The sequence below is a fragment of the Macrotis lagotis genome, chromosome X (genome assembly GCF_037893015.1).
Source record: "Macrotis lagotis isolate mMagLag1 chromosome X, bilby.v1.9.chrom.fasta, whole genome shotgun sequence".
NCBI lineage: Eukaryota > Metazoa > Chordata > Mammalia > Peramelemorphia > Peramelidae > Macrotis > Macrotis lagotis.
Window position 1 is genome coordinate 702642128 of NC_133666.1, and position 14220 is coordinate 702656347.

Below are 14220 nucleotides of genomic sequence, written 5' to 3' on the forward strand. Positions count from 1 at the left end.
TGGAAGAGAAGACTTAACCTCCAGTTTTGTTTCTACCAGTCATTAGTTATGTGACCTTAGGCAAGACTCCAAGTCACTCTGAGCTTCAGTTTCTTAATTATAAACTGTAATAACTGACCTATCTCACAAGGTGATTGTGAGAATTAGTATGAATGGTGAGTATATAAATTTTATAATAATTATACATATATTTATATAAATATATACATACATTTATATAAATAAATATCATATAAGGTGGCATTCTTTGTTCCAGCTGGTTGAGGTTAAACCATTGGTTTTATTTTCCTAGGGGAGATAGAAGAAAGATCTAAGTGTAAGGCAGTGAATATTTGATGATATTTATGCTTTTCTCTTTCTTTCAGATTGGAAGACTAGTTATGCTTTTTTTTTTCCTTCCTTTCAGATTGGAAGAGTAAGCCTGAAACCAAGGAATTAGTTCAAAAGCTGGATATTTCTGTAGAATCATCATCTCAGAAAAGATTCACAAGATGGCATGACTCCTTGGTCTACAACTTCAAAGAGACCTGGGGATATGATACACAGTTAAAGAGGCAGCAGAGCAATGATGAAACACATTCTCAGCCAGGAAAAATCATCCAAAGGAAAACTAGTAAAGGACAGGAACAAGAATGTAACCCCTATGGCAGAAACTTCAGTCTTGGGCCAGTCATTTTTCCACAGCAAAGAGTGTGTGTAAGAAAGGGTTTCCAAGATTATCATACAGACAAAGAAAAAATCAATTTATATTCAGACCTAAATTCATGTAATAGAATCTGTTCTAAGAAAATATTTTCTAAGAATAATGAATTTAGGAAATCATTCAGTTCTAAATTAGATTTTATTGAATATCATAGACTATATCCTGCAGAACAAACATATGAATATGATGACTGTGCAAAAGGCTTTAGTAGCAACTCATCCAGTAATTCCCATCAGGTAGCTCATGTTGGAGAGAAATCCTATATTTGTAATGAATGTGGGAAAGCTTTTTTTCTGGGCATACACCTAATTGAACATAAGAGAATTCATACTGGGGAGAAACCTTATGCATGTAATGAATGTGGAAAGGTTTTCCGCCTCAACACACAACTTACTCGACATCAGACAATTCATACTGGGGAGAAACCTTACGAATGCAGTGAATGTGGAAAAGTCTTCCGCCAGAGTGCCCATCTTATTCGTCATCAGACAATTCATACTGGGGAGAAACCATATGAATGTAATGAATGTGGCAAGGTTTTCCGCTTGAGTGCACATCTTACTTGCCATCAGACAATTCATACTGGAGAGAAACCTTATGAATGCAATGAATGTGGAAAGTCTTTCCGGGAGAAGAAAGGTCTAATCTATCACCAGAGGGTTCACACTGGAGAGAAACCTTACATCTGTCCTGAATGTGGGAAGGCCTTCCGCCAGAGGACAGGACTAAGTTATCACCAGAAAGTTCACACTGGAGAGAAACCTTATGAATGTCATGAATGTGGTAAAGCCTTTCGTCAGAGAACAGGGCTAAGTTATCACCGGAGAGTTCACACTGGAGAGAAACATTATGAATGTCGTGAGTGTGGGAAGGCCTTCTGGCAGAGCTCACAGCTTACCCAACACCAGAGAATTCACACTGGAGAAAAGCCATTTGAATGTCATGAATGTGGAAAAGCCTTCCGTCTGATCGCACAGCTCAACCAACACCAGAGAGTTCACACTGGAGAGAAACCTTATGAATGTCATGAATGTGGGAAAGCTTTCTGGCAGAATGCAGAACTAATTTATCATCAGAGAATTCATACTGGAGAAAAACCTTATAAATGTAATGAATGTGGGAAGGCCTTCCGCTTGAGTGAACAGCTTTCCCGACATCAGAGGATTCATACTGGGGAAAAACCTTATGAATGTAATGAATGTGGGAAGGCATTTCGTGTGAGTGGAAAGCTTACCCAACACCAGAGAATACATAATGGAGAGAAACCCTATAAATGTCATGAATGTGGTAAGGCCTTCTGCCAGAGCTCAGAACTTACTCGACATCAGAAAATACACACTGGAGAGAAACCTTATGAATGTCTTGATTGTGGAAAAGCTTTCCGACAGAGTGCAGAACTTACATTGCATCAAAGAAATCATACTGGGGAGAAACCATATGAATGTAATGAGTGTGGGAAGGCCTTCACCACCAGTTCAGCTCTTACTTATCATCAAAGAATTCATACTGGAGAGAAACCATATGAATGTCATGAATGTGGGAAAGCATTTTCCCGACGGGCATTGCTTAGTCAACATTTGAGAATGCATACTGGTGACAAACCTTATAAATGTCTTGAATGTGGAAAGGCCTTCCCCCAAAGGGTAGAACTTATTCGACACCATAGAATTCATGCTGGGGAGAAACCTTATGAGTGTTGTGCCTGTGGGAAGACCTTCTGGGAGAGTGCAGAATTAATTTATCATCAGAGAATTCATACTGGAGAGAAGCCTTATGCATGTAATGAATGTGAGAAGGCCTTTCGGGTGAGAACACAGCTTACTCGACACCAGAGAATTCATACTGGAGCCAAACCATATGCATGTAATGAATGTGGGAAGGCCTTTCGAGTGAGAACACAGCTTACTCGACATCTGAGAATTCATACCGGAGCCAAACCTTATAAATGTATTGAATGTGGGAAGGCCTATAGACAGAGAGCAGATCTTACTAGACATCAGAAAACTCATACTGAAGAGAAAACTTATGAATATAATGAATAATGGTAAATATCTAGATTTCATACTAGAGTAAGAAACTTTATCAATATAATCAGTGTGCAAAGAACTTCAATCAGGAACCAAAGCTTATTAAACTTGAGTGAATTTTTACTAGATAGAAAAAGCCTTATGAATTTGTGGATAGGCATCCTTTTAGAATATGGGATTAATCAACATCTGAGAAGTCATATGGGGAGTATGAATATAACAAATGTAGAAGGTATTTTTTTTAAGGTTTTTATCTTCAGGTATCCTGTGAGTTCTTTCACAAAATATTGAATGTAATTAAACGTGGAAAAAATCTTTTAAAATTAATATCTTCTATTGTGATTTCATAGTTTTCATTTTATATTTTATTAATTTAATTTTCCTCCCTCTCATCTGGTGTTGTAAGTTTATCAATTTTATTAGTTGGGATTTTTTTTAAGAACCAGTTTTTAGTTTTATCAGTTCTATAGTTTTGAGTTTTTATTTCTGAATCTATGTTCTTTTCAAAATTATCTTTTTATTTATTTTTCATTTATTCATTTTCTTATTTTATTAATTGCATATTCAATTCACTAATACTTTTTTACAATTTTTTTTTTTTAGTTTTTACAAGGCAATGGGGTTAAGTGGCTTGCCCAAGGCCACACAGCTAGGTCATTATTAAGTGAGATCAGATTTGAACTCAGATACTCCTGACTCCAAGGCCAGTGTGCTATCCGTTGTGCCACCTAGCCACCCCCTACAATTTTTTTTTTTGATGTATGTTGTCAGGGTTGTAATTTTTCCTCCAAGGACTACTTTAACTGCCTCCCCAAAATGGTGGTATTTTGTCTTACTGATATTTTCTTTCATATTCTCTTTACTGTGATTCATCCTTTCACCCACTTGTTATTTGAGATATCATTAAGTGTTCACTTAGGTCCATTTCTTTTGTTTTAATCTCTGTATTAGTTATTCTTTTTTAATCTGTTTTGGCCCATGAGGTAGCATTTGGTATCTGTTTTTTTTTCCATTTTTCATTTTTCTGTACCCTGGTTTGTGGTCTGGTTTTTATAAAGATATCTTGTGATTTTTGAGAGATGTGTATGTGTGTATTGTGTTTCCATTCAGGAAACAGCCTTTGAGATCTAAGTTGTTCAACAGTTCAATTCAATATTTTTCCTTTTGCCTGTTGTTTCTGATTAATTGATTTGAACTCAGATTCTCCTGACCTCAGACCCTGTGCTCTCACCACTACTCCACTGGCTGTTCCCACAGCATTTTGTAAGTCAATGGGGTTAAATGACTTGCCAGGGTCACACAGCTAAGCAATTATTAAGTGTCTGATTCTGGATTTGAATTCAGGTCCTCCAGACTCCAGGGCTACCCAGCTGCTTCTGTTTCTGTTAATTTTAACTAGTTTTTGACACATTGCTTGGCACATAGTAAATGTATAAAAGTTTTGGGTTTTTTTTTTTACAGTTTTTTTCAAGTCAATGGGGTTAAGTGGCTTGCCCAAGGCCACACAGCTAGGTAATTATTAAGTGTCTGAGGCCGGATTTGAACTCAGGTATTCCTGACTCCAGGGCCAGTGCTCTATCCACTGCACCACTGAGCCACCCCTAAAAGTTTTTTCATTTATACAGATGACAGTCAGTGGATGAAATAAGAGAAGTAATTTTTTCATCAGGGTATACTATAGAGCACACAGACCAGAGGTTCAGGTAATTTTTTGTCATAGTTTCTTTTAATAATCTAATTAACCCTATGGTTTCTTTTTTTTCTTTAGGTTTTTTTTTGCAAGGCAGATGGGGTTAAGTGGCTTGCCCAAGGCCACACAGCTAGGTAATTATTAAGTATCTGAGGCAGGATTTGAACTCAGGTACTACTGACCCCAGGGCTGGTGCCCGCCCTATCCACTGCGCCACCTAGTTGCCCCAACCCTATGGTTTCTTGTTCAGAATGTTTTTTAATACATAAAGTTTCAAAGAAAACACTGAAGCACAGGTATCAAAATATTTTTAAAGTTAATTCACTGAATCTATATTTAGGTAGAAAAAAATCCCAACTATTGTGCAGTCTAAACATTTGAAGCCTACATTAGAGCTCATAGAAAAAGGATAAAATATACAAGTTCCACATAGGTAAGATTATATATGTGATAAGTAGTTTCAATTATCCAGATACTGGCTAGAACTCTTTCTACCAACAGCAAAGAAGCCTATAACTTACTGACCCACTTTAATAACAATTTTGTTCTTCAAAAAATATTAGTGTTTATCATCAAGAAGAAGTTGGTAATGGGGGCAGAAATGATGGGGATTTTGGCCCGAAAGTGACCGTTCTTTCCTGAACTTGCTCCTAGTGTTGGATTGCAAATTGTGAGCTAGAATTGGAGGCTGTATTCCTGATTTTTACAAATAAGGAAATTGAGGCTAGGAAAGGAAATGTGATTGGCCCAAAATCATACATCTAGAAACATCAGAGAGGAGGTTGAGAGAGAAGAGAAAGTGAGTCATTCTCTGACTTGGATCCTGGACATTAGGATAACATTTCAAAGGGTTGAAAGGAAGGATATGTGGTGTCTCATTGTCTGTAATTCTACAAGGAAAGTTAACTTTGGAAAAGACTGATCAACTCAAGAATGAGATCTCCGGGGGTGGCATAGTGGATAGAGCACCAGCCCTGGAATCAGGAGTACCTGAGTTCAAATCCAGTCTCAGACACATAATTACCTAGCTGTTTGGCCTTGGGCAGGCCACTTAACCACATAGCCTTGCAAAAACTAAATAAAAGGGGTGGCTAGGTGGTGCAGTGGATTAAGCACTGGCCCTGGAGTCAGGAGTACCTGAGTTCAAATCTGGTCTCAGACACTTAATATTTACCAAGCTGTGTGGCCTTGGGCAAGCCACTTAACCCCATTTGCCTTGCAAAAAACTAAAAAAAAAAAAAAAAAGATCTCCAAAGACATAAAAGGGCAACAATTCTCATAAAGAAAAGCAGGAGTTATTAGGAAGTCATTAATGTTTTCAGAACTTCATACTTTAGATTTTTCAGATATGTACATTAGTTGTAAGCAGGGGCAGGTAATGAGACACAGGCCACAAAAAGCATGGTATGGTCTAGGAAGGGTCATTTCTAGAGTACAATAATTGAGGATAAGGTAAACCTGGTGAGAAAAACAGGCTATCAGTATTTATTAAGGACTTACAAAATGCTGTGGGAACAGCCAGGTGGAGCAGTGGTGAGAGCATAGGGTCAAAGGTCAGGAGAATCTGAGTTCAAATCTGCCATCAGACACTAAACACTAATTGTGTGACAAGTCACTGGGCAAGTCACAACTTCTTTATGCCTCAATTCTTCATCTGTAAAATGGGAAAACCAGAGAAGAAAATGGTAAACCACTGAAGTATCTTTACCAAGAAAAACCTGTGAATAAATTCGTATGGTCATGAAGAGTTGGAAGCAACTAAATAAAATATATACTAGTCACTGCTAAAAACTGAAGATAGAAAGGTAAAACATTGGTTCTTGCCCTCAAAGACCACACAGTCTGATGGGGAAACAAAATGCAAACAACTAGGTCCAAAAAAAAAATGCTATGTAAATCAAGTAAACTGGAGATAAATCTCAGAAGGAAGGCATTACCCTTAAGGAGGGTCAGGAAAGACTTCTTGTGGAAGGTGAAGGTTGAGGTGAGACTGGAAGAAAGCAGGAATAGGAACAATAAGGAAGATGTAAATTCTCAGAAAGGATTAAATACAAATGACCATTGAGGAAGGAGCATTCTCATCTGCTTGGTCCTTGGATTGGAAAGATCAGAACACAAAGGGCTTTAGGGGGAGAGCACCTATCAGTCTGAGGAATTGAGTTCACCCAGATTCTTTATTAGGGTCCATAATATTATGTCCTTCATTTTGGAAGTAGATCACGAGATCAGGGAGGTGATGCCATGACAAGCACATGAATTGGAGCTGAGTGAGGGGGCCTATGCTAATTCACAAGCCTCACTTTCTCCTCCAGAGCCGAGTCCAGAAGCCAGATCTTAAACAGGGTGACTGGAGATGGTCCTGAATGTGAAGCAATCAGGATTAAGTGACTTGCCTAAAGTCACACATTGAGTCAAGTGTCTGAGGCTAGATACAAACTCCCATCCTCCTGGATACAAGGCCAGTGCTTTATCTGTTGTGCCACCCACTAATAGGTCTGATTAATTGCTGAGTCAACCAGTGAAAGTTGAAAGACGGGTGGCTAGGTGGTGCAGTGGATAAAGCACCGGCCTTGGAGTCAGGAGCACCTGGGTTCAAATCCGCTCTCAGACATTTAGTAATTACCTAGCTGTGTGGCCTGGGGCAAGTCACTTAACCCCATTTGCCTTGCAAAAACCTAACCCCCCCCCCCCCAAAAAAAAAGGAAGTTGAAAGACTTAGAAGATGCTATGGAATTAGAGAAAGACAAATGTCTGGTTTTCAAAAACAACATAAGAAATGTAACCTGAAAATCTTTTTAATTTATTTAAGGCAATGGGGTTAAGTAAGTTGCCCCAGGTCACACAGCTAGGTAATTGTTAAAGGTCTGAGGTCAAATTTGAACTCAGGTCCTCCTGACTCCAGGGCTGGTGTTTTATCCACTATGTTACATAGTTGCCCCCAAGGACCTATAAGATTGAGTAAATCATTAAAAAAAATTTCCTACTTAATCATTTTTCATATCCTATTTGTATTATTGTTTTTCATGGAAAAGCTCTTCAGTTTCATGTAATCAAAATCATCTTTTTTCCCCCCTTTTATAATTACCACCATTTCATGTATGATTAGAAATTCTCCTTGCTGTATCTATGAAAGATAACTAATGTTTCTTTTTAATTTTTTGTGGTATGATCTTTAACAGTCAGGTTACGTTTCCATTTTGAATTTTTCTAAAATAGTCATCTAAAACTAATTTCTACTAGAGTACTCTCCAGTTTTCACAGCAATTCTTGTCAAACAAGGACTTCTTTCCTAAGCATTTTATATTTTGGTATTACTGAGTTAGATCACTTTTGATTTTTCCTTGTCTAGCCTGTTGTACTGTTCAATTTCTGAGGTTTTTTAAAATAATATTAACAAATTTGATTATAGTCTCATGTTCTTCCTACTATTGTGGAAAAGCTGAAAAGGTATAAATATATATACTTGTTCCAAACACACACACACACACACACACGAGATGAGGGGAATATAATGATGCAGCATTTTTCCTGAATAAGATTTGGGGATTTTGGTGGACTATATGTATCAAAAGTGGCAACAATCAAAAGAATGAGATTTTTTGACAACATTAAAAAAAAGAGTAGCTTCTGGAAGCAATTAATGATCCTATTGTCCTTTGCTCAGATCAGTCCCTATTTGGATTTTTTCTGGGAATTTATGTTTACAGAACTGGAGAATTGGAAAGAAACTTAGCAGCCATCTCCCCGACTTCAACCCATCTAAACAAGGAATCTCCACTTGAACATGACTGGTGAGTCATGCCCCAGATTCTGCTCAAAGACCTGGAAGGAGCAAAGGGGAGCCCTCTGACTCTCAAGGCAGTCCCTGCCAGCTTTGGACAAATGCCATTGGAGGAATGCTCTTGATGTCTCTCCTAAACTGAGGTAATGATTCTGCAGCCAAATAGAAGTGCTTGTCTCATCAAACAGCACTTTGGCTACTAAGCAAATAATGAGTTAGAAGGGGAGAGGCCATTGCAGGAGTCCACGCAAGAGAAGAGCCCGAACCAGGTTGGTGACAACAGTAGAGATGTGGAGGTGGACAGTATAAGATTGGAGTGGGGCATTGTGCTAATTGCATTACAATGACAAGTCTGGAGAAGAATGGAGAGAAGGGCTGGATCTCTTAGCCAGACATGTCTTCTCCCATCCCCAGAAGAAGGCAATGTCCTTGAAGGCAGAATCAGCTTTATTTGAGTCCTCCGTGGTACCTTGTTGAATGGAATGGAATGAACAGCAGGTGTAATTCAGGGGAGCTCCATCTTAAATTGCCTCTCCCACAAAGACTTTGGATTTTGTCACTGGGAAGTGGGGTGAGGAGGGGCTTGACAGCTCAAGGCTTGAACCACCTTCTCACTCTGTTCTTATCTTCCCCATTCCTGTAGTTGTGATTTTGTTTAAAATAGAAATGTTTTAATTAAATTAGAAAAATTGGTGATAAAAATTACTTTATGTGGAAGGAATGAATATAAATATCCAAGAAAACTAATTCAATTAAATATATATTCAAGCACCTACTAGGTACTATGGATAAAAAGCCAAGGACATAACAGCCCTTAAGAGTGTGAATTCTATTGAGGGAGGGCCACATAAACATAAATAATATAAAACAAGCAATTTCTTAGCATTCGATGGTGAGCTGGTGAAAACTAATAATAGGGCAAGGTCTCCTGGAAGAAATGGAGCATGAGATTCCAAGAGGAAGAGATAGGGGCGGCTAGGTGGTGCAGTGGATAGAGCACTGGCCCTGGAGTCAGGAGGACCTGAGTTCAAATCCAGCCTCAGACACTTGATAATTACCTAGCTGTGTGGCCTTGGGCAAGCCACTTAACCCCACTGCCTTGCAAAAATACCTTTAAAAAAAAAAAAAGAAAACAACCAAGAGGAAGAGATGAGAGAGCATTGCAGGCATGGTGACTATTCTATCCAAGGGTTCCCCAGGCAGTCTGGAAAGACCAGATTGTCAAGGCACTTGATGCCAAACAGAGCTCCATTATTCAAGAAGGGGAATAAAGAATGCAATGAAAGTTTGGATACCTTTTCCATTATTCTTCTCTTGTCCTTTGACTTGATTTTTCAATGCTTTGGGGAATCACTTTTTTCTTTTCAGTTAATGAAATAAAACCAAATTAGCTCCCACTACAAAGTAAAATATAGGTATCTAAAAGTATAAGAGTTTTAGCAAAGACTTATGAGTTAAATAGTTTTAAAAATATTATAATATAGATATAATCAAATTTATTTTGCAACTGCTTAAATTTTTTAAAATGGAAAGCATTGCATAAAATTTGAGAGCTCCCTCTAATTTTCTATTAGGATTTTGTTTATGTGTTCTTTATCATTCCTTCCCCTCCCTTACATGTTATAAATTGTGTACAGTTCTGCCAGGTCTTGTTGTCTGGATATTTTCATAAAACTTTTTTTTACACATTTATTTATATAACCCCAGCTCAGGTCCAAAGAGTATGGATATTGTTACCCTAAAGGAGAGTAGTAAAACTTGAAGGGCCTGCCAGCTTAGCTATCATTCAACAAGGAGTCTGTCAGAAAGTTTATCACCTTTGAGAACACCTGGAGAAGATAACCTGAGGAGAATTCTGGTTATGTTTTAACAGTCATCCTGAGGGGACTGAATTGTTGCCCTGTGCTTCCTGCAGTGAGAAGCCAGAAGTATCTTCATATTGTTCTACTCTGGCTAGGATCTTTCTTACAGCTGATATGGTGTTGATCTATTTCAATTTGTTTATCTGCCACATTTAATAAATGACATAGCCAAGGGTATGGATGTGTAGATCTAATAAGCCTATGAGACTTTCTATAGGTGGCTGCTGAAAGAAGAGAGAAGACTTATGGAGAGAGAGATCTCACTGGGGCTTGGAGCTAATTAATTAATGAGAGAGTTTCTATATTTGTGGTCCTTTTCTGAGGGAACATCAGAATATATTCCATGGGTGCTTTGGGACCTGATGAAAGGGCTGTAAGGAGATAATGAATCTAGAAGTAGCTGCGTTAGGCTGTGATGTTTCGAACTCCTGAGATGGGCTGCTCTTGCCTTGTACCATTAAAATAGCATCTCATCTATGGGATCACCACATGTGTATTAGCAGGAGAAGCACTTCTTAGGTCCTGCTCTACTGGGCTTACATGAAGCACCCATGGGTGCTTCCATATGGGGCTTTAAAATATTCCTATTCCTAGTCCATTTTTAAAAATGAGTCTTTCTTAAGCACATGCTCTTTCATCTGTAGGCTGACAATGCCAGATGCCTGGTGGTGGTGCAGTTAGTTATTGGAGGGAACCTTATGTGGGATGAGATGGTCATTGTGGTAAGGAGGTCTGACCCAGTCATGTCCTACCTGTTGGTTGGGTGTATACTGCATGTTTCATGTGTAAGAGACTATCGTGGATATGCCAAATACAATTTCATTTTTTTCACTACTTACCAAACAAAGGATGCCGTGTTTATAGTTTGTTGCAAAGTAATGGAAATTGAGACATATAGATGTCTAAATACTAGAATGTGGTTCTGATTGTAAAAAATAAAGACATTATGACATTATTGAATTATCATTTATTATCATTATTATTATAAGCTAGTATTTATAGAAGACATTAAAATTAACAAAGAGTTTCACACACTTGAACTTCACAACAGTTCTGGGAAGGAAATGAAGGGAGGGAAGGAGGCAGAAGGGAAAAAAAAGAAGAATTTATGAATTATGTGCCATTTCCTCAGGTCCGGTGCTAAGCCAAAAAACCAGTGCCTACCCTCATAGAGCTTACATTTTAATGGGGGAAGATTAAAAAGTTGGGGAGTGGAATGAAGGGACCTGTGGTGAATGGTTTTGAAATTCAAAAACGGCAAGGAAAGGAATGAAGCAAGGTTGCCCTGGGATCCTGTCCAAAATGGAGATCCCAGGAGGAGTTTTCCATTGGGAGAAGGGGACTGGGTCTTGTGGAGGGATGTTTTGTGATGAGAAAGCTATGAAAGCAGTAAGATGTTCCAGGGCTAAGAGATTGCAGAGGAGATAAAAAGGGATAACTGAATTCCCAAATCTGGCTGATGATTGCACAATTATTGTTGCAGAGCAAAATTTCCCATTCTTTTTTTTTTTAAGGTTTTTGCAAGGCAAATGGGGTTAAGTGGCTTGCCCAAGGCCACACAGCTAGGTCATTATTAAGTGTCTGAGGCTGGATTTGAACTCAGGTACTCCTGACTCCAGGGCCGGTGCTTTATCCACTGTGCCACCTAGCCGCCCCTTTTCCCATTCTTTCTTACCTAAATATCCCCTCTAACAGAAAAATTAAATCATAATTCCTATCTGAACATGTAGCTGTCAGTGGGTGTCAGAGTCACACACCTAACCTATCTGGCTATCACATCCAATTGACCTAAAACTTCTTTTTCAGATTTGCTTAGTTACTGTAAAATCCAGGACATAAAAGGAAAATTCCTTTATAGATATAATTTTTCAATGTCAGTGTCCAGGCAGAGGTCATGTGGGTAGTCAAATGTCTTATCCCTGTCACTTGAAGTCACCAGGCCATTGGCTTCCTTGTCTCCAAGAACACATTGGCCCAGTAACACTTCCTTTTTGCTAATGATTATGAGACATAAAAAGAGAAAAGTGATTCAAAGTCCTATGACCTCGCATAATAATTTGCCTAATTAAAACTTTGAATGAGTTCAATTCACCAAATTCCCAATTATAGTTTTAATGGGGTCCCAATGAATGCACCCCCTATCTAGAGCTCTGAGTGTCCTTCCTCGGTCCTTGATAAAATAAGGAAATCTAACTATGTCTTCCCCTACAATGCCTCATTTTCTTCCTCTTATTAAAGGCCTCTGAACTCCAGACCCACATCCTTTGTCTGAAGTCCTATCTGTTCTAGATCTATATAAAGATGTTACAGCAAATTCCCCTTGGCTAGAGACCCCTCCTTCTAGCCTGTTGTACTTTACAACAAATAAACACCTCCTTTGCCTGGGACGTTATCATCTCATAAATTCTCACATAATAATCAGCTAAATATTGTCACCGAAAAATCTCACATCATCTTTCTTGGGTTTTTCTGTCTCATATAAGTGCTTTTACTTCAAAGCATACAACCAATTTGGGGATCTATATATATCCAAAACAGTCCCAATTTACATATATAGCAAGAAACTTCTATACAGAAACTTGATTAGCTACTAGTCATCTTTAATACACAAATTATAACTTTCAGAATTCTTTAAAACCATTAGAACATGTTTGGTGACGTTATATTTCCAACATGTATTATTAATTCCAATATAACAAAACAGAAATAAGAATACCACATGAATTACTAGATTGTACAAAACAATACTTCCATTATTACATTATGCATGAACCCATAGATCCATCCCAAAGGGGTGGGTCATAATTTTTGATGTCTCCCTTATTACCCCTTCAAAGTAATCACATGTTGATTTCAGTTTAACATTGCAGTATTCAAATAGTTTATATGTTCATAAGAGATAATTAAATATTGTAAATATAACCTCTGCAATTACAAAAGAATATCACACAGCTGATAAATACATCTTACTCAGGCAGCTAGGTGGCACAGTGGATAGAGCACTGGCCCTGGAGTCAGGATCACCTGAGTTCAAATCCAGCCTCAGACACTTAATAATGACCTAGCTGTGTGGCCTTGGACAAGCCACTTAACCCCATTGCCTTGCAAAAAAAAATACGTCTTACTCATCATTAAGTTATCTTATAGTGGAACCACACAATTGCTAATTGTTTAATCCTGTCAGAGCCCCCCCATCAGCTGTCTGCAGTTACCATGAGAGCAATCGACATTCTTGACGTCTTTAAAATTAAACATCTATTATTAATTTCCATTAAACATAAGGTTCTTATTTAAACATCTCATTCCCCTTAGAACAAGAGCAAAATGAATATTCCACTATCTTTATACTTTTGTCTTCCAGACTTCCTTACCCCAATCCTCCAAGAATCCAATCTCATACGTAGGATACATTTCAAACCCTGATGCAATTCTTATTCATGCTAGAAATGCTAGGCACTGTTCACACATTTTCTTATTTTCAAATAACAGATGGTAAGTAGATTTTACTCTTAGTCATATATATATATATATATATATATATATATATATATGCATATATATATATATACACATGTGTGTATGTATGTATGTATGTATATATATATATATTCCCTTCCATAAACATATGGTAAGACAAAATTATTAAAGACTTTCCTCTTTCATCAACAAAAGACCTTGTGAGATTGTTGACAACGTATTATCTATATCAATTTAACATCAAAACAAATCAGATCTCAGAATTTAGTAGAGTGGTTCTCTTTCCCCAAAGAAATAATTACTCATTTATTATTTTTTTTAGTTTTTTTTTTTGCAAGGCAAATGGGGTTAAGTGGCTTGCCCAAGGCCACACAGCTAGGTCATTATTAAGTGTCTGAGCCGAATTTGAACCCAGGTCCTCCTGACTCCAGGGCCGGTGCTTTATCCACTGCGCCACCTAGCTGCCCCAATAATTACTAATTTAAATAATTAACTAATATAACAGTTTTTTCCTTTTTTTTTTCAGCACAAGGGTTAGATCTTTTCCATCAAAAGCTTTCCAGGCCCCCCTCCCACCCCTTATTTTTAAAAGCATCTTAAGGGCAGGAAATACCAAAAAATAAAAAAAGGATCTATTACGTATTTTCCAAAGCTTCATCCAAAAATAATACAATTATTAT

General features: G+C 37.8%; 1 protein-coding gene across 7 annotated transcripts in view; it reads left to right on the forward strand.

Annotated features, from left to right (window-relative positions):
* The window catches only part of LOC141497088 (uncharacterized), a 53552-nt gene extending 42544 nt beyond the window's left edge, over nucleotides 1–11008 (forward strand). For 3 of the 7 annotated variants that reach the window (XM_074199676.1, XM_074199677.1, XM_074199681.1), the window contains one exon: nucleotides 407–3151. In XM_074199676.1, the coding sequence (XP_074055777.1) occupies nucleotides 407–2745 (2339 nt within the window). In that variant the 3' untranslated portion in view covers nucleotides 2746–3151. The other 4 variants (XM_074199678.1, XM_074199679.1, XM_074199682.1 and 1 more) reach the window with 4 other exon arrangements.
* The last annotated feature ends 3212 nt before the right edge of the window (nucleotides 11009–14220 follow it).